Source organism: Odontesthes bonariensis, chromosome 20 (genome assembly GCF_027942865.1).
Source record: "Odontesthes bonariensis isolate fOdoBon6 chromosome 20, fOdoBon6.hap1, whole genome shotgun sequence".
NCBI classification, from domain to species: Eukaryota; Metazoa; Chordata; class Actinopteri; order Atheriniformes; family Atherinopsidae; genus Odontesthes; species Odontesthes bonariensis.
Window position 1 is genome coordinate 28,619,267 of NC_134525.1, and position 19,828 is coordinate 28,639,094.

At 37.7% G+C, this 19,828-nt stretch overlaps 1 protein-coding gene across 2 annotated transcripts; it reads left to right on the forward strand.

Annotated features, from left to right (window-relative positions):
• Nucleotides 1–8,724: 8,724 nt before the first annotated feature.
• Nucleotides 8,725–15,498, forward strand: f3a (coagulation factor III, tissue factor a). Of its 2 annotated transcripts, none has more exons than XM_075452055.1 (6): nucleotides 8,725–8,932; nucleotides 10,310–10,421; nucleotides 10,939–11,132; nucleotides 13,018–13,199; nucleotides 13,844–14,012; nucleotides 14,808–15,498. In XM_075452055.1, the coding sequence occupies exons 1-6, from the start codon at nucleotides 8,878–8,880 to the stop codon at nucleotides 14,951–14,953; spliced, it is 858 nt and encodes a 285-aa protein (XP_075308170.1). In that variant the 5' UTR covers nucleotides 8,725–8,877; the 3' UTR covers nucleotides 14,954–15,498. The 2 variants fall into 2 exon arrangements, with proteins under 2 accessions (XP_075308170.1, XP_075308171.1); XM_075452056.1 differs by having other exon boundaries at nucleotides 13,102–13,199.
• The last annotated feature ends 4,330 nt before the right edge of the window (nucleotides 15,499–19,828 follow it).

Consider the following 19,828-nt stretch of genomic DNA (forward strand, 5'->3'; position numbering starts at 1 on the left):
CAACTTAGCTCATATTGCCAGCACTATCAACAGTCTTTACGAGGATAAGAACATAAGCAGGCCAAGTTGACCAGAATTCTTATGTTGTGCAGGTAGTTGCTGTTCCCATGCTCTTTGTATTCTAAAAAATTTGTGACACATTTTTGAAGAGTCACAACTAAGCTACTACTAATTTGTACTCTTCGGCTGTTCTATTTGTGTCCAAGCTATCTCCTGTTCACTGGAATGTAAGCGCAGTGTTGAGCTCTCATCAGTTATCAAAGTTAAATGTCAAGCATGCAGAATGTAGCTATCTTTTGTTGCTACCAGTCAACTCCCAGCAGACTTTAGTTCACACACTGCCCCCTTACACTTAAAAGCTATTTAAAGATTGATGCCAGAAACACAATAACAAAATAAGATAAAATAGTTGGGATAGAGAAGAATGTTTACCACTGCATAACATCATTCTTTGTGATTGGTTGCTTTGAACTGAAGATACTATTTGTTGGAGTTTAGAGAAATAGAGAAATCTATGCCCAATATTGCCAAATAAATTGCTTTAGCTGCTCCACAGTCCATGCTTGTTGTCGTCTGATTCTCCTCTTTGTAATGTCTTATACATTTGACTTGGACTGAATGAAGTCCAAATCCATCTATCACTATTTTATCACAAACACTTGCTTTTGTACCTTTCTTTGATTACAGCCTGGATGGTATTTCACATCTTTGACACATAAAACTGGACATAATTTATTTCCCAGAAGTAGCTGAAATGTAGACTCACTTGACTCACTGTCGTGGAAGTTTTTCTTACCTTCCTATTAACTCTGATGAGAAATTAAATATAGATCTTTCTTTTTCTGCCGGCTGACCAAGTGTTTATTTTCTTCTGCAGGAGAGGTCAATCCCACACCAGTTAGCGGTTGTGGTGAAGAAAGACCCCGGACAAAGGGAAGCTAAAATGTATACCTGAGGAAGGGGGGGTCTCACACTCAGAAACACAACTATTGTGTCTTGGTGAGGCAAAGGATTGCAAAGCCTGTTGTAGGGGTTTCTAAAGCAGTTATAAGAGGCATAGAATTTACCATTACATCCACTCTCTCCATTATTGTCTCTGTGTCCATCTGAATTCTCGTGGCAAGAGAATTTAGCTGTTTCTTAACAGAGTTCCTCCTTCCATAAGAGTTTAGAGTTACATTTCTGAATGCAGAGGGAGAATGCATTTTAGAATGAAAATAATTTTCAAGTACTCTCAAGCTCATGGCGACATAATGATCATGGAGGCAAATGTTTTATTATGCTGTGCTCGAAAATCAAGGAAAACCAATAATAGTTAATGACCTCGTTTTTTTTAGCACTGAGATTACCCCAAACACTATTAATCTTTTACACTCTAATATTACACACAGTATATTTTGAATAACTGAAGTTCATTTCCATCTTACTTTGAGAAATATTTTTTGGGGAACTTTTTGGGGATTCCCTGACTGGGTTTGGGAGAAAGTGATGAGCCATGACCCATCCACTGTGGGTATACCACAGCATTTGTTTCTATAAATTGTTTGAGATGAAGAAATTATTATGGCATGCTTCTACTTAAATGCCATACTTTCGTGATATAACATCACTGTAGCATGAATTATTTTAAATTTTCCATAAATTTCACATGAAAGTTGAATATCCCTTACTTTTTATGAGAAGCGGTATGTATAAAATGGTGCATGGTTGTCTTTCTCTGTGTTAGTTTTCTGATGGACTGGCGACCCTTTCAAGGGTAGGCTCCAGTCACCCATGACTCTGAACTGGATGGAATGGATGGATAATTTGTAGCATATCTTATGCTAGTCCAGTTGCCTCCTATGGATCTTACAATTAGGAAAAAACACCAACAACCTATTTGATCATTTGGTTGGAGAATTGTCTGTTTTCTTTTAGTCGCTGTGGAACTCTTAGACGGATATTTTTTATTCATTATGAGCTTAACCCTGTTCTTTGTCTGCTGGAGGGAATGTGGTGTAAACTACGCTGATTATACACATATATTTTACTCTTGTGATAAACTTGACAAATATTGGCAAGCGGTTCAACATCTTATGCGAGAAAAACTAAGTAAGGAAGTGTCAATACAACAAGATTATGCTATTTTGGGCATAATACCAGAAGGACTGGAAAAGGAACACCTCTACCTGTTTTGGGTCTTTAGAATAACAGCGCTTAAACAAATAACAAGAAATTGGAAAAAAATACAACGACCGAGTACGGATAAGTGGTTGGAAAGTATAGAAGAAATGAGAAATATGGAAAGAATAATGTATAGACTTAATAATAAAGAAAATGTATACGACAAAAAATTGGGCCCTTTACAATGAGGAGCCATCTTAAACCACCCTCATGAGAAATTAATACTCAATTCATATTTATGCATACCCTCTGCAGTGTATTGGTTACTTACTTAAGTTTTTTTTTTTTTTTTTTTTCCTTTTTTTAGATTAATTGCTATTGTTATTTTGTTTATGGGGGTTTAGACATGAGTGTGTTTGTATATAGATGGGTGAATGCATGTGTGTGAGTATGTGTGTGTGTATGTGAGGGGGGGGGTGTTAGAAAGAAGGGGAGAGATGTGGGGTTTGTGAGTGCATGTGGATGCATTTATGCTGATGAGAATGTGGGTGTATGTGTGGATAGATGAACATATGCTGATGCATTTGTATGGGTGTGAATGTGGGCGTATGCGTGGATGGATGGATGTATGCTTGGAGATGGGAGGGGAAGAGGGGTTAGAAGGGCGGGAGGGTCTAAGAGTACATGTACATTAAAATGAAGAGGAATACTGCTAAGCACAGGTTAAATTGCATACATAGGTGCATGCATTGTATTGGTACATATTTATGTTTGTTTTTTTTTGTTTTTTTTGTTCAATGTATTTAATGCATATTTTACTATTACTATGATGATTAGTATTTATTTTTTGTTTATTTATTTGTTTATCATGACTATGACTCATATGTATTTCATTTAGTCTATTTCACGGGTGGGGAAGGTGAAATGCACATAAGGGGAGAAAAAAAATGAGAAAATGTGTTCACAAATTAATTATCATGACTGTTTGTGAAGTGACTGAGACCTGAATGAACACAATAAAGTATTAAAAAAAAAAACCTGTTCTTTGTAGGTGATCAGAACAAAGGCATATATTAATTCCACATAATTTCCTACATTGTACTGATTCCTCTTTCACATCAAGCCTTAACTACTGTAGATCCTTTTTCTATACAAGTTATTAATCTTTTTATGTCTATAAAATTGATTTTACTTACTGCTTAACTCTAAATGTTCAGCTGAGCATGATCTCCCACAGAGGCCGGGAACATAAACTCTCAAAGAATATATTTTCTAACTAACCAACAACCAAAACAGGAAGTGTTGGATGACGTCCAAACGGCCTCTTGTCTAAAAGACATTTCCCAGACTCAAGCAAGAAACTTCCTTCCAAGTGACAACAATACACTGTTACAACAATTTGGCAGCCACTCAAACTCTTCCAAGAACAGCTTCTCGGCTCCACGAAATTTACAGTGTTGTCAGTTATGAGTTCTGATAATCAGTAACTGAAAATATTTGACCAATGCTTTCACCTGCTCTGTGTGTCAGATGTTTAGTTACTCCTCTGCCTCCTTTAGCAATAATGGTACATGTAACAAATGTAGTCTTTTTGTAGTTTTGGAGGCAAGGTTATCTGAAGTGGATGCTAAAAATATTAATTTAATTCTATATTAGCTTCTATTGGATTTTCTTAAAGTGTTCACAGACTCACTCACTGTCTTAATCATACCCTTGATCTTGTCCTGACTTGTGGCATTGAAAGTGAACAGTTAACAGTGTTCCCTCATAACCCTGTCTTGTCTGACCATTTTTGATAACTTTTGAATTTACATTACTTGACTATACAGCTTCTGAGAAGAATTTTACATAATAGGTGTCTATCAGAGAATGCTGTAACCAGATTTAAAAAGTTAATTCCATCATTAGTTTCATCATTGCCATGTGCAAATATGACAGACGACGGCTACCTAGATTTTACTCATGCAATACTTGACTCTCTTGTTGACAGCACCATAGTATCAATGCGTACAACACTGGACAATGTTGCCCCTTTGAAAAGGAAAGTAATCAGTCAGAAGAGGTTGGCTCCTTGGTATAATTCACAGCTGTGTGCTTTAAAGCAGACTGCAAGAAAGCTGGAGAGACAGTGACATTCCTCTAATTTAGAAGAGTCTCAATTAGTCTGGAAAGATAGTTTAATAACGTATAAGAAAGCCCTTCGTAAAGCTAGAACTGCTTATTATTCATCATTAATTGAGGAGAATAAAAATAATTCCAGGTATCTTGTCAGCACTGTAACCAGGCTGACAAAGAGTCCGAGCTTTGTTGAGCCAGTTATTCGTTTAACTCTCAGCAGTGATGATTTCATGAGATTTTTTATCAATAAAATTGTTTTTATTAGAGAGAAGATTGATGGAGTCATACAGATACTTGAACAAGTTATTGGGATTAAAGGAACTGCACTAGACTGGTTTAAGTCATATTTATCTGAAATATTTCAGTTTCTTCTTGTAAATGAAGAAACCTCACACACCAGAGTAAGTCATGGAGTTCCACAGGGTTCTGTGCTTGGACCGATTCTTTTTACTTTATACATGCTTCCATTAGGTAACATTATTATATAGCATGGCATAAACTTCCATTGCTATGCTGATGATACTCAGCTCTAATTATCTATGAAACCAGATGAACCCAATAGGTTGATCAGACTACAAGTGTGTTTAATTCGATCAATGTACAGATCACATGTGATGCGCAAATGAAATAACCAACATTGTGGCGAGGTTGCCTGGTTCAATGCACGATTCATACATTCTGAGTAACAGCATTGTTGGGAACAGACTACAAGCTGGCACTGTGCGGGATGGGTCCCATCTTTATTCGTGTAATTGTCCTAATATTATTCCCTGTGACGTGCATTGAGCATGTGCGCCCCAATTTCTATTCCGTCATCACAGCATCATTACTAGTCGTGGTTAAAGTTAGTTTCTTGCTGTTTTTTGCTGGTTAAACTACATCTTTAGATCTTTCTAACAAGCCCCTGATCATCTCTGTATGCAAATGATGATAATCCTGTGCTTAAAGTGTGAAATGTCTTATTCAGCCTCACCTTTTCCCCGGCGCACTTCTGCACTAGGTTACTGTATGAATATGTTTGTTGTGAGTTACACTTAACCTTGGGGGCAATCAGAGACACCCACATGTGCTCGCACCACCCCTGAGAGAACAGTGTCACCCATAGTCACGTCGACCCACCCCCCAAGTTCTACGGTGAGGAACCTTGACCAGAATTTATCATTTGACGCTCATATAAAACAGGTTTCTTGGACTGCCTTCTTTCACCTTCGTAATATTGCCAAAATCAGGAACATCCTCTCTCAGAGTGATGCAGAAAAACTGTTCCATGCATTTGTTACTTCAAGATTGGACTACTGTAATTCTTTATTATTTTATTTGGCTGTCCCATAAATTCTCTGAAAAGCCTCCAGCTGATCCAAAATGCTGCAGCCAGAGTTCTGATGAGAACTAACAGGAGATATCATATTTCTCCAGTTTTAGCTTCTGTTCATTGGATCCCTGTTAAATTCAGAATAGGAATTTAAGATTCACCTCCTCACATATATAGCTCTTAATGACCGAGCTCCATCATATCTTAAAGATCTCACTGTAAGATATTTTCCTAACAGAGCACTTCGTTCCCAAACTGCACGGCAGAGCCTTCAGTTATCAGGTCCCTCTCTTGTGGAATAAGCTGCCAGTAAATGTCCAGGAACCAGACACCCTATTCACCTTTAAGATTAGGCTTAAAACTTTCCTTTTTGATAAAGCTTATAGTTAGGGATTGTTCAGGTGATCCTGAAACATCCCATAGTTAAGCTGCTATAGGCCTAGACTGCTGGGGGGCCTCATCTGCCACACCTTTCCTCACTTTGCCCCCCTCCCATTTAATTTCTCAAATGATATTATGTACATGTGACATTATTGTGGTCAAACAGGTATCCTTTGAACAGTGTTACGTGTTTGTCTTCTACTCTTTTCTGTCCTCTCAAACCCTAGCTGGTCGAGGCGGATGGCCACCCTTTCTGAGTCTGGTTCTGCCAGACCTTTTTTTCTGTTAAAAGGGAGCCGTTCCTTTCCACAGTCGCCTCAAGCATGCTCAAGACGGGAGATTGGACTGAAGAGAAGTTTCCATGCAATCTGTTGGTTTCCTTAGCTTGTAAATTGTTTTTGAATTGGCTATAAATGGATGAATTGGATTATTTTGAAATTAATTAATTAGATTTTATTTGGATTATGAATTATGAATTGAACTCCAATTGGCTTGAATTGGACTATATTATTTAAGTGCGTTGAGATGACATTTGTTGTAATTTCGCTCTACATAAATAAAACTGAATTGAATTGAATTGAACTTTGAAGAACAGGCAAAAATCCCAGTGGCTAGATGTGCCAAACTCATAGATACCTAGAGGCAAAACTGCTACAGCTTCTTCAAATTGAATAGCTCTACTGGTGTGTAGTTAAACTAGATTCCTAATTATATTCAGATCATGGGTTTTGAACAGGGCATTCTTAAACATTTAATCATTTCACCTGACACCACTTAAAAGTTGCCATGGCAATATGCTTATGAACATTGCCATGCTAAAAAGTAGAACTAAGTGTCACACTCAAGTCTTTCAACAAACTCTGTATCTTTTAAAAACAGTATCTGTATGCCACTGATGAATTTAAATCCCTGTGTGTCCCACATGAAAATCATCCATTAGTCGGCTGAGGTGTAAGTTATGAAATGGGGTTAAGGTTTTGGTTGGGTATGAAATGATTATGGTTAGTGTTTGCATGTTTATTGTATGTAAGAGTTTGGGTTATACCTTTCACTGTTTGTGTGTTAGTTTTGGAAGCCCCCGTTTTTATGTACTTGGAAGAACTGTGAAAGAACCCTTTTGTATGTGAGGTACATTCACTCCTTCCCATCAGATAGTTACTTGGTATTCAGAGGCACATCAGTCGGTGCTGTAGCCAGGCCCCGCAATTTCTGGGAAGAGGAGGAAGGCATAATGGAAACAGGGTTACATAACTGGCAGCGTCCAGGTCAGATATGTCCTGCTACCTCCATATCAGGAAAAATACATAAAGGCAGTATAACTAATTGTGCTTCATTAAACAATCTTTTGCTGTATCTTGTACAAAAAACTTGTCAGATGACTTTACATTTGTAAAGAATTCATACCTTTTTATAAAGCATGTTTTAGTATTTTTTTACCTTCGAGGCTGTTTCTGGTTTCAATTAATTTATTCTTAATATAAAAATCAACTTGCATATTGTTGTTGGCAATCTATGTGCAGACTAGCTGAGACATATTCACTGGCATGGGACCAAAATAGCATCATAGTTTACGTTAAAAACTCTGTGTTATCTGTGGTTAATAAGTGCGTATAGAGAGACTTATACATCATAAAGAATAAGCTCTTGGTTCTTTGGTATTTCCTGGAGTCTGGAAAATTGCAACAGATGGATCTATAATTAGAGCTCAAGTTCACTGTCTGCTGTCTGGTGAGTGGATGCCCTGACTCATGAGCTGTAGTGACTGTCAAATCCATTTTAATGCTGTTATGCATCATTATGGTATGATGACATAGGCGATGTAAAGTTGAGTATCTTTACCAAGGACACTTTGACACATAGACTGGGGAAGTTAGGGATTGAAGTACCTTTTCCCCTAACTGGTGAATTTTAAGAGGAGTTCATATAGGTTATTATGGTGCTTTAGACATTTGAATATTTGTTGTACAGAGGAAAATATGATAAGATCCTGAGTTCAGAACAGCATCCAAAAGAGGAGCTTTGGAATGTCCTTCAAAATGTTAGGAGAACTATTCATGAAGACTACTTAAAGAAATGACAAAATATATTGTAAATTATAGTTCAGATTGTGTTTAAAAAAATAAGGCTTGTCCTCACTAATAATTATTCATAGATATTATACATGAATGTACATACACATATGTACAATAAAGAGAATAATAAACATCCTCTCCAGGTCCTTTGTACCCACAGCCATAAGCCTTTTTAACAGTGACTGCTGACATTTTTTCTCAATGTATTTATTTATCTATTTATTCATTTATTATTATTATTGTTCTAATATACAGTCATTGTAAATATATATATATATATATTTGAATCCCCCCCACTGGGGGATGAATAAAGTATATTTCTATTCTATTCTATACGCACACACACACAGACATATATATATATATATATATAGACATGGCATTTTCCGTGCTGGCCAGAAAAGTCTGTTTTAGTCTTCTTTGACCAGAGGGCCCTCTTTCATATTTTTAGTGAATCTTCCACATGGCTTTGTTACACCAGATATCATTTAGTGGCTTCATAGCAAAGGGAGTGGATTCATATGTACGCACCAGTTTTAATTTTTCGTAATAATATTTTAAATAATAATATAATATAATGTGTGCATTCAAAGAACAGCCACCACTATCCTCTTAATGACCTCAGCAGGATAGGCACGCAACGAAGATGTAGCTGTTCTAGTCTGGTGACGCCACAGCCGGACGCTCCTTATTTGGTCTAGCCTTTCAGAGTTATACTGTTATAAGCAGAGGCTTGTACAGAATTGTGTCTAGTTGGACTTAAAGGGGGCGGACGGATAACGTGCACACTCTGGTTATTTACGTCCAGGACTGTACCAAAAGGGAGCCGAACGTGTATCGCACATTTTTTATTTGGATTACATTTCCTTTTAAGGATCCTAACCTCACAGGATGACACTACCAGTATATCTCTTTATTGTACTTCTCGCCATACACTTTGCCTCCGGTGAGTCCTTTATATCACCCTATTAGGCTATGTGAGCCCTTGATATGATAATTAAATTCGGCGCCTTTTTACAGATTAGTTTAAAAATCAATTTGCAGTTTAGAGACGACAGTGACCATATGGGAAATGTATGATTGGAAATAGATAAGACTGATCTTTGAAGTGTTGTATAAATGCATATTTTTATTACTCAGGCTCCTCTTTACTTTTTTTCCCAAATATTTTTCTTTTAAGGTTATTATGAAAAATGTTAGTAAAGCGTCAGTCAGATGGAAAATGACTCTGTCAGGAAAAGAGTATACAAGGATTTATGGGAAAAAGAAGGTTTTCCATGAACATGTCACGGGTTTTTTTCCAAGACCGGTGTACAATTCCAGAATGAAACCATTTTTTCTTCTGTAGTTTCGTTTACAGGAAGTGTTTAGTTTGGCTTCGTGTCCAAAGCTATTTGGTTAAGGTTATGTTTGTACTCTTACTATATTCACTATTTTGATTCAAATATTAACCCTGTTGAGAAATGACTGCACATGAAATCCAACGCGTTGCAGTTTGACGCTAAGGGCAGGGCACCCCGGATCAGTCTTTCGGTTTTAAATGGCCATGTTACTGTTCCACTTCGTGAGAGGTAGCACAGTCTGAAACTTATGCACGGTTGCTATGTTTTCGAACACTTACGACATGGACATGGGTTTAAGGCATTATCTTAGAAGTATTTTTTGAAAAATAGAATTTAAAATACTGAAAACAGAATGCATTAAACAATGTGTTTATTTTTCAGTAAAGATTAGTCTATCTGTCAAACTTTAATGCCCTTTTAAAACTATGTCCAGCCCAGCCAACATCATTACATAAGATTATCTTACACATCACTTGCGAATTACGTTTGTCACCACTTCTATTTTTACTCACTCTGAGACTAAATGTATTATTCATTCTGATTTCCAGTTGCTCTGAACTGTAGTCTGTTTTACCACCTAATCCACAGGGAGCAGCAACATCTCACAAGCTCTCTATTGTTAAAAAAACAAGTACAGTAATAAGGCAAAGTGTCTTTTGTGTAGGCAGAAGATAAATCAAGCAAGCTTGGTTGTGACAGAACAAGACGTTCACTAAAAGACAATTTATAAGGGTGTTTTATCAACAGATATTAGATAACAGTCACCTTCTTGTGTGCTATCCCAGTGTCAGCTCAGGTTGTCGAAACCTTTAAGTTGATGTATTTATTTAATTTAAATTTTTTGCTGTAATGAGAATCTTCTTTGAAAGTTGTCATGATAAAAGTAATGGTAAATTTTCAATATTAGACCTTTATCTTTTATCAGGTTTTGAAAAATGTTTTGAATATAATTTTACTCTTATGATTCTTTCAAAACATAGGTTTTTATCCTCGAGCACAGAATGTCACTTGGAAGTCCACCAACTTTAAAACTGTTCTTACCTGGGAACCCAAACCATCAGCCAATTACTCCTACACAGTGGAGTTCTCTGTGTAAGTACCACCCAGTCCTCACTCGTTAGCCCTTCAAGGAATGGTATTTCCTTTGCAGTTTAGTTTCCTTATGTAGTTAGTATTTATTTCTTATCACTAACAAACCATCTTCGGGTGTTAGTTTCTTGGCTGTAGCACGTCTGTTTTCACATACTCACTGAAAACATAGAAAAAGAATTAATGACAGCTGAGAATTATAATAATTCATTTCTTTCTTTTCTAATTAATTGTAATGCAAATTTATAAGTGTTTGAATATCCACCAAGCATAATTTGCAAATGCCTATTGTATTAAAGCTGCACATATTTAAATCTGTATTTTTTTTCCCAAGGCAGTGAGTGATTGGTGCATTCTATTGTTTTGTCTGTTTATGAAACTGTGCGTGGTACATTTCTTTGTTTCAACAATGAGATAACTTTTTCTTGTAATGTCTTGTGCATTTTTTATGTTTGTTTCGTGAGTTTGAATATTGCATCCATTTGGCATGTGTGTCTTACATTGGGTAAAACTGTTGCAGGGTTGGAAGGGACAAGCAAAGGAATCATCATTGCATTCGCTCCTCCAATACAATATGTGATCTATCCAACTCTTTGACTGACTTGCAAGGCTGCTACAAAGCTGATGTGCTATCTGAACCCCCATTGGGGGCCACCTCTGATCTGACTGAGTTTCCTCATACCAGCTCACCACAATTCTGTCCCTACAAAGAAAGTAAGTCCCTCTGCTACAATGAGAAGTATTTTCTGAATCAGCATAACACCTCATCCTGACTGAAAGCGAGCGAGCGAAACTGACGCGATACGACGACGAAATTTTGCGAGGGTGTCCTGATATGCAGCGTGACGATTTTGTCGGGAGTGATTCTATTGGTTCAGAAAGTACTCACTTTGAAACACCGAGTTCTCTGGCGATTGCCGCCCATACGGCCTCCCTTCAGTTCAGATCTTTGTGGTACGGGTGTTTGGGGTCATAAACCATTGGGTGCTGTTCCATGGTAAAGATCAGCTTCTCCTCGTTCATTATTCCCTGAGTGCTGCTGACCTGTTGCTAACTAGTTTGTCAACAGGAGGCAGCGTGTTCATTTAAAACCAATTAGAACGGGCCGCCGCCGCGCAATGTCATCCAAATAGAGACAGCGTGGGCGATTTTATAAGGGGTCGGCATCATCGCTGGACGGAGCGACATCGCTCGTGGCATGTCAGGACAGGCTGATTGAAAAGTATGTATTCTAATCACTTTTTTATCAATCGCTCGCTCACTCGCGTTCAGTCAGGATGAGGTGGAATGTGATATAACGTGACATTTGTCCTGCACAGTCCTAAAATGCATACAAATAGTTCAGAACCATGTTCTGGCACATCAAAGCTGACACACAGTAACTGAACCACACATACTGACAGGGAAGTTTTTGATATGCCTAAAAATGATTATTGTATTTATTTTCCATCTCACTTATATGGTTATTAACAGAGACAATCGTTTAGTGAGCTCTGAGAACAGGATGACATCACCTAAAAACATTTAAAAGGTCAAGAATCATGTAGGATTCAAGAGAAAGACGAAAAGGAAAATCTCACTTCTGTTTGCTGTAACGACTCCTCACAACCCACTTCTTGTTTCAAGAATTACACTTCTTGTTTTGCGTGTACTTACTGCACTTAAACTGGATTTAAAGTTCTTCAGTAAAAGGAAATAGTGTAGGAATAAAAATCAAATCCAGAGACGCTTTTAGAGCTATGTCTGTTATCTTGGGCTGCTTGAAGTTCTCCATCAAGTTTCTATTCGGTTAAAGGATTTTGAGAATAATTTAAACAGGAAGCTTGCTGTTCCAGTTATTTTCCTTGCTAATTTCACAAAGACTTGTACACTGAAGCCACTCTGCACACCACAATTACTCCTTGTGAGGGTAAGTCAAAGAACATAATAGTTAATTCAGCACCTGGACTCTTGTAATCTATTGAAAAATAAAACGTGGCGAAACAGAAGTAACTACTTGTGGCTCTTGTATGCGAATGTGTGAGATATCCACTAGCATAGTGAAAAAGTAAACAAATTAAAGTCTTTGTAGAATACTGAATCCCTTTCTCAGACATTATTTTAAGCATCTTATCTGTTCTCTCTTTGGTTACCTTCAGATAAAATGGCTTAGATAAGAGCTGCTAACAATGATCAATAATTTGGTCTGTAAAGTTAGAAAAATAAAAAAAAGCCTATCAAAAAACAAACAATAATTATCTCTCATGATTTAGTTGACCCAAAGGTGATGTCATCATGTATTGTTATGTCTGACAAACAGTACAAAATGCAAAAATATAAAATTTGCAACAACAATAAAAAAAAAAGGCAGAACATTTTGGCATTTGAGCAACTTAAACAACTGATTGTTGGAGGGAAACCTAATGATCAAATTGACCAAATTTATAAATAAAAATTTTTGTTGTTTGAGGCTAAAATGTTTTAGGCTAAAATGTTTTAGCCTCAAACATCGTAAAACTTATCATATATCTTTTAATAATGGTTTAATTACAAATATATGCATTTGCAAGCTATATGTTTGGCAATAAAGAAATTTCATCCACATTTCCTTACTCCACAGCTGATATTGACAGACCTGACTTTGAGCTAAAGATGAATGAAGACAAAACAATAACCACCGTGTATGTGACTGACCCACTCACAGCTTTGTTTAAAGATGACCGCCAGCTGAATATCAGGGATATCTTCTCTGACCAGCTACAATATAAAGTTACCTATCGAAGGAATAAGAGTACTGGGAAAGTGAGTAATAGCAAACAATACAAAAGAAAATTTGCAGCTGACATCACATTGTGTTGAATTGGATTGATGGGGGTAATGTTTTGTTTACATGCCATATTGCAAGGATTGGCCTGCACTGTCACTGCCTTTCATATGCAGAGACAAGAGATTAAGAATCATGCTTTTTCAATTAATTTTTACAATACATAACTAAAAGTGAAAAACATATGCAAACTGCTAGTTAAAACAAACGGAGAAGTTTACAGAAGATCATATTTTTGTCACAAATCTGGCATGATGATTTGATCCTATACCCAACCACTGCTCAACTATTCATGAGCTTCTTTGAATTTTTAAACTAAATCCATGCAGTCCAAATAAAGAGTTTATAAATAGCAAGAATGTATATGGAGATTTTGGATGTAGTTTAATTAATTTTGTGCCAGCATAATTCAGTTTCAGATACTTTTTCTCGTCCTTTCACTTCTCCATTTGATTGAATTGTTTTGACCAAATTCAAACATATCAAACATAACAAAAGATAACAGTGATACAATAGGAAATGCCAGGTGACAAAAATGATTCCTCACAAGTCACTGTATATCTTTGGATTTTCTATACGGCCTCAAACTGACTGTTTGTTTGTTTTTTTGCGGTGTTCTTAGAAAGTCCACTACTCTAAGAGCAGTGTGATAGAGCTGACTGATCTGGATCAAGGTGAGAGCTATTGCTTCAACATCCAGGCTTACATTCCCAGCCGCAGCTCAGACAAACAGCTGGGAAAGATGAGCGTAATCAAGTGTTCGAATAACGATGACCAGTCCATCCTTAAAGGTAATGTGTTGTGGCTCTTGCAGTCATATCATCATACCTTTGTTATTTCCTAATTATATTGGAACTCACTTCCAAACTATATTTGTAGTAAACCAAATTGGCACTTAAATGAAAAATATGTTTGCTCAGAGAAAAAAAAATCTCTGAGTGGGTAAATCAGAATTTTGCACCAAATTTATAGAATAGAATGAAATAGAAAAATACTTTATTCATCCCCCAGTTGGGTAAATTCAAAATGAGTCAAGTAGTTAAAATGTTTGCATGCATAGCATGTCACTGCAGACATTGAAGGACCTGAGCTGTCTCAGGAAGAAGAGAAGGCTCTGGCCCCTCCTGTACACTGCTTCTTTGTTGGCAGACCACTCCAGTTTATGATCCAGCAACACCCCCAGGATATTTATGCATAAATATTTGGCAATTATTTGCTGAAATATTGGAGAATGCAGATTTGAATGATAAATGTATCAGCAATAAATGAAAAAGCATATTGTGATATCTTTTGAATGCAAGAATATTTTTGGTTTCATTCATCATATTTGATATTGCTCTGTAATGGCACATAAAACAAATTATGTTTTATGTGCCATTCCATTTTAATCCATTTGATTAAAATGGAATGGAATTCCACTTGGTTCTCTTTCTCAGACTTTGGTTAAATAAATTAACACAGTCAGACTGAAGTATGAATGTCTGTCAATTTGAAGTTCTCAGAATGAAACATTTTATTTTGTTAAACCTTGTCAACTTTTAATATAAAGTTCTTTGACATAATGCTATATTTCTCTGTCTTCACAGTTTATTCCTTTCCTGTTATTGCTGTTGCAATACTTCTCATCTTGCTGGTGATAGGCATAATCATTTCTGTCACAGTGGTCTGCTGTAAACACAGGAAAAAACTTCTGAAAAGTGGAAGAGAAGGAGTGCCGCTCCAGGACGTATAAAGATTCAGACACACACATACAGACACACATGCCATGGGAACTTGCAGTACTTGACTCAGGGCTGTCAGGAGAGCAGGAATTCAACATTCCACTGTCAAACACCGGAATAATATTTTCTTTAGTTTCTGTGAAACTGCTTCTGAATATGTTAGGCAGACTTTAGGAAAACACTTAACTCTCCCACTTGATAAACAGCATAAGCAATAATATATTCCTGAAGCTGTGATATCATTTTGTTTCTTCTTTATTTAGTGAATGGTAGTTTTAATCACTGTTAAATTCAGCTAATTTAATTTATTTCAACTTATTGTTGACCTTTTTACTTGAATGGCTGATATGACTTGGGATTTTTGGCATCTTGGTAAAAGCAACACTTAATCCTAAATGATTGCATTGCACATATTTGTTTACATTTGATGCTTAACTTGTGCCATTTAGGTGAAACTGATAATTGTTTATGATGCTAGTCCTTTTGTTTTATATTTTTGATTGTTGTAGATAATTAAATGTAGTGCAATGATAAAGTAATAAAGTAAGTATTTCAATGGGCATGGTTATTTTTTCACATTTTAAAAAATGTTTCCATTTTTCAATATTGTTAAACACAAAAGTTTGGAATAAAACTAGATGTATAATCATAGCTGCGTGTCTGTAGAATGCTGTTTCATTCCATATTAAGCATTTGAATACATAAATATAATGAATATGTATACGTGTGTGTGTGTGTGTGTATGTATATATCTATATATATATATAATATATATAGATATATACACACACAGACACACACACACACACACTCAGAGAGAGAGAGAGATACAGTATGCCCCACCTGCCCCTAATGATCAATCACCACTGCTGGTAAAAGAGACCATATTTTACTGCAAAAATGAGAGGATTCCCAAAAGGGTCCTGAGGTCCGTTTCACAAAGCAGATTTAATGAACACTCTGAGTTTATTAACCCTGAAATGAGGGAAACTCTGAGTTTTCCGTTTCACAAAGGGAGGTAACTCAAACCAGAGAAAGAGGGGTAACTCTAGCCTGTTTCACAAAGAGAGGTAACTTAAAGGTGATAGAGAATGGTTGAATGGGGCATTAATCCTTGTTCTGTGATGTGATATGTAGCCCAAAAAAAATTGGTTGGGTCTGTAATGGCTCAGAACCTCCCTAAAAGGCTCTCTGAAACAGCTATGTTACTATGCTGAGTTTAGAATGCATCGTTTGCCCTTATTGGCATCGTTTCAGAGCTTATCTGGCAACCTCATTATGAAATGCAGGTAGGTGTTGGTGCTATTCGGTTGCCGTTGCTTGATTGGCTGCCCTTGCTCTCACTGAAAACAGAGTTAAGCCCTATTCGGACGGGACTAGTTTAATGGGGGGACCTGGGGTAAAGTAATAATAACCGGAAAATCTAGTCCCGTCCGAACGCGCCATGTCAGTAAAGATAGCGGAGTATGTCGGTAAACTTTGCCGAGAATTCTACCTCCTGTGAAACGGTCCGGAGTATCTACCATAGGTAATACTAATCCCGTGCGAATGCGACCTTCGGTAATAAGTACGGAATATGTCGTCACATCCTTTTAAAGAGAGAAACAATTAGGTGTGTCTGTTTGCAAACATGGAGGTTCTGGATTAAGCGCTGCTTGCAAGCACGCATGGTCGGCGCCATGTCTGTTTACAGATGGGGTTTACGGAAGTGAAATGAAGACGTGCATGGCATCCAGGATGTGACGGTTGTGCGTAACCAACAACTCCTCCCATGTTAGATGAATAGTACAGGGATTTCTTGTCCCGTCCGAATTGGTCATTTCTTCTCCCTGGCGTCGTCTGGTTAACCAACATTATCATACGTCCCCCCATTGAACTAGTCCCGTCCGAATAGGGCTTTATAGAGTAATACACTGACTGAAAAGAAAGCTCATCCACTTTAGATATAATAATAAAAAATAAAGAATAACAATATATGAATATAAAATGTACAAGGTGTGTACAACAATACACAGTATCCAATATACAGAGCAACAACAGTGCAGCTTCATTAGTGCAATTTTAATGATGGTAAAGTGACTGGGGCAGGTTATGAGGTGATTATGAAGTGTTCATAAGTCCAACTGCAAGGGGGAAAACACTGTTTTTGTGACGGGAGGTTCTGGTCCGAATGGACCGAAGCCTCCTGCCCGAGGGGAGTGGTGCAAAGAGAGAAGGGTCAGCTGTGATCCGACCTGCTCGCCCCATAGTCCTGGAGACGTGCAGGTCATGGATAGATGGGAGGCTGCAGCCGATCACCTTCTCAGCGGAGCGCACAGCTCGCTGCAGTCTGTGTCTGTCCCTGTCGGAACTGACCCTGTAGCCTACTGAGCAAAATTCCGACTGAAGCCTGCTCGGAATCGTGCAAGGTTTGTGAAACTGTACTCCGTGAAATGCGCAGAGCAAAGGAAAAGTTAGCGGTTGTATGTACTGGGGATGCTGTTAAAAATAAATAAAAGCCATTGATCGCGAACATTACTTTCCGGGGGAAGAATATGTAACGATCGTAGTCCGCTTTCACAACCTTGGAAGGCACACCAGTTCCTGTTTCTTGCCGAAGGGGCGTGTCTGAAACGGGGTGGCTGTGGATTTGGGTGTGGGGGGGGCGATTGCTGAAAAAGTGACATCACTTTTTCACAAAAACGGATTGGCACTTTTTCTGGGGGATATTCAAAAAAGGGGAGTACTTGAAACAGAGGTTCTGACACTTGCTGGCACTTCGTGTGTACTCCCCACAGCGGGGAGACTCAGAACTAACACCAAAAACGTGAAAAAGATGATTTTGATTCTCTATCCCCTTTAAGCTCTCGGTCAGTTATCGTAGTAACAGACTCTATGAACCTAACCTGGTGGGGACCAGGTTTTACTCAATGAACCTCGAGTTTCTCTTTGTCTCCGCCCTCTTTCAGCCACACAAGCCATTTGATTTCCTCGTTCATTCAGTCAGCGGAGCGAGTTTTGGCGTAGCCTAGTTCTTCTACTTCTAGAAGTCCATTAGGCACAGTAGGAGGTGACTTCTTTCACGAACATGGCATGTCCTTTTGACAACGATCCCGTGGATGAAGGTGCAACATTATTGCGCAGAGAATTAAATATTCGTCGGGAGATGGTTATCAAACAGATATTTTAGCATTTCCAGACAATTATCTTTTTGAGCGGCACCATCAGAATTTTGTTGGGACAAAAGAAAAAAAAAAGACATAAAAGACAAATACATATACATGCTTCACGCTGGTTTGTTTGAGGAAGTCGGGGGTGGGGATTCCCAATGACGTAGCGGGGAGTGTGCTTCGGCTGTGTTTTCCGCACCGGAAACTAATTCCCAAACCGACATGAGCAAACCAAGCCTTCCGTGTTGATTTACAGTCATTTGCACTCGATGTGAAAGTACACCACTCACACAGTAATTAGAAGGTAAATCAAGTAAATTAATTCATGTTGGGCGAAATATTTCGATTGGCGACGCTGGCGACGCTAGCATGTATGTATTACGCGCAACCAAGCAGTGGTCAGTGCTGTGAGATTCGGACAATGCCTGGGTCGCCAGGAAAACGCTCCCACACACTTATTTATGTCTCGGGAATGCGGGGATACACTTAATTTGGCCTGGGGGTGGCGTGTCCCTTTAACTCACTCAAATCAGCGTTTCTGGAACCGAAAACTCAGAGTTTTCTATCTCAGAGTAGATCAACTCAAAGTTCAGGAATTGACTCAGAGTTTGTTGAACCTGTTTTGTGAAACGGACCCCTGTAATTGAGCAGTTCCATACATACCTTTCAGAGGTAGGGTTTCCACACGGTCTCTGGCCTCCTCTGACATGTCTGATGGTCCAATTCAACAATCTGATTGCACTGTATCTTTTAACTTGAACTTTTACTATTTTTATGTTATTTAGATATCTTTATACTGTGTGCCTTGTGTATTTTTGTGTATTCTAAGCCAAAAGGTCCTGAACAAAATTTCATTATGCCTCTATAGTGACAATAAAGATTTTTGATTCTTGAATGGTCTCCTCGGGTGCCATTTATGGGCCACTGGAGTCCGCTGCAATGGCCTGGGCTGTAAATGATGACGGAGAGCATAACTTCAAATCAAATCAAATTTATTTGTATAGCACATTTCATGTACAACTGTACACAGCACTCATTCAGTCAGAATCAGTCACTTTACCATTTGCACTTTATGTTTTCTGGATGTCTCCTTTTGGCTTCCCCACAAAGCAGTGGGAAAGCTGGGCAGCTGCGACCAATCAGAATTGTTACTGGAATAATCTTTAAAGCTCCACATTTGATCCCAAATGAACCCTTGGTTGTTTTTAGGTTGATGCCTGGATACTGCCCCATCAACCTTGTTCCTTGCCATGTCTACAATATTTCCACACCAAGATGTGTATGTGTAAAGAAATTAAAACTAAAAAAAAATTAAAGGACAATCGTTTTCTCCTAGTTTTTACTATTTCTTTAATGCAGAGTGAAATCATAATAGTATTGTTATATATTTAAAAAAAAAACAGTAGAGTTAAGATTCCTTCTTTATATTTTCAAAAATAATCAAGTCATTAGTGGATAGTGGAGGGTTTGGTAAAGGATCTATACTGTGAAAGAAACCATCACTGTACTTTGGACCTGATCCCCCTACTAGATATCAAATTAAATCAGATATCAACCCTTGCAATCCCACCACCTGGGCAACATGAGTAATATATTTTTAAACAATTTTAGACACTAGAAATTGGTATTTTCTTAATAAATGAAATTGTTAATAAATATTATTTTAAAACAATGTATCTTCAAACTGTAGCCAACATGATCAATGAAAAAGTAGAAGACCCTTGATGATGTTAAGCA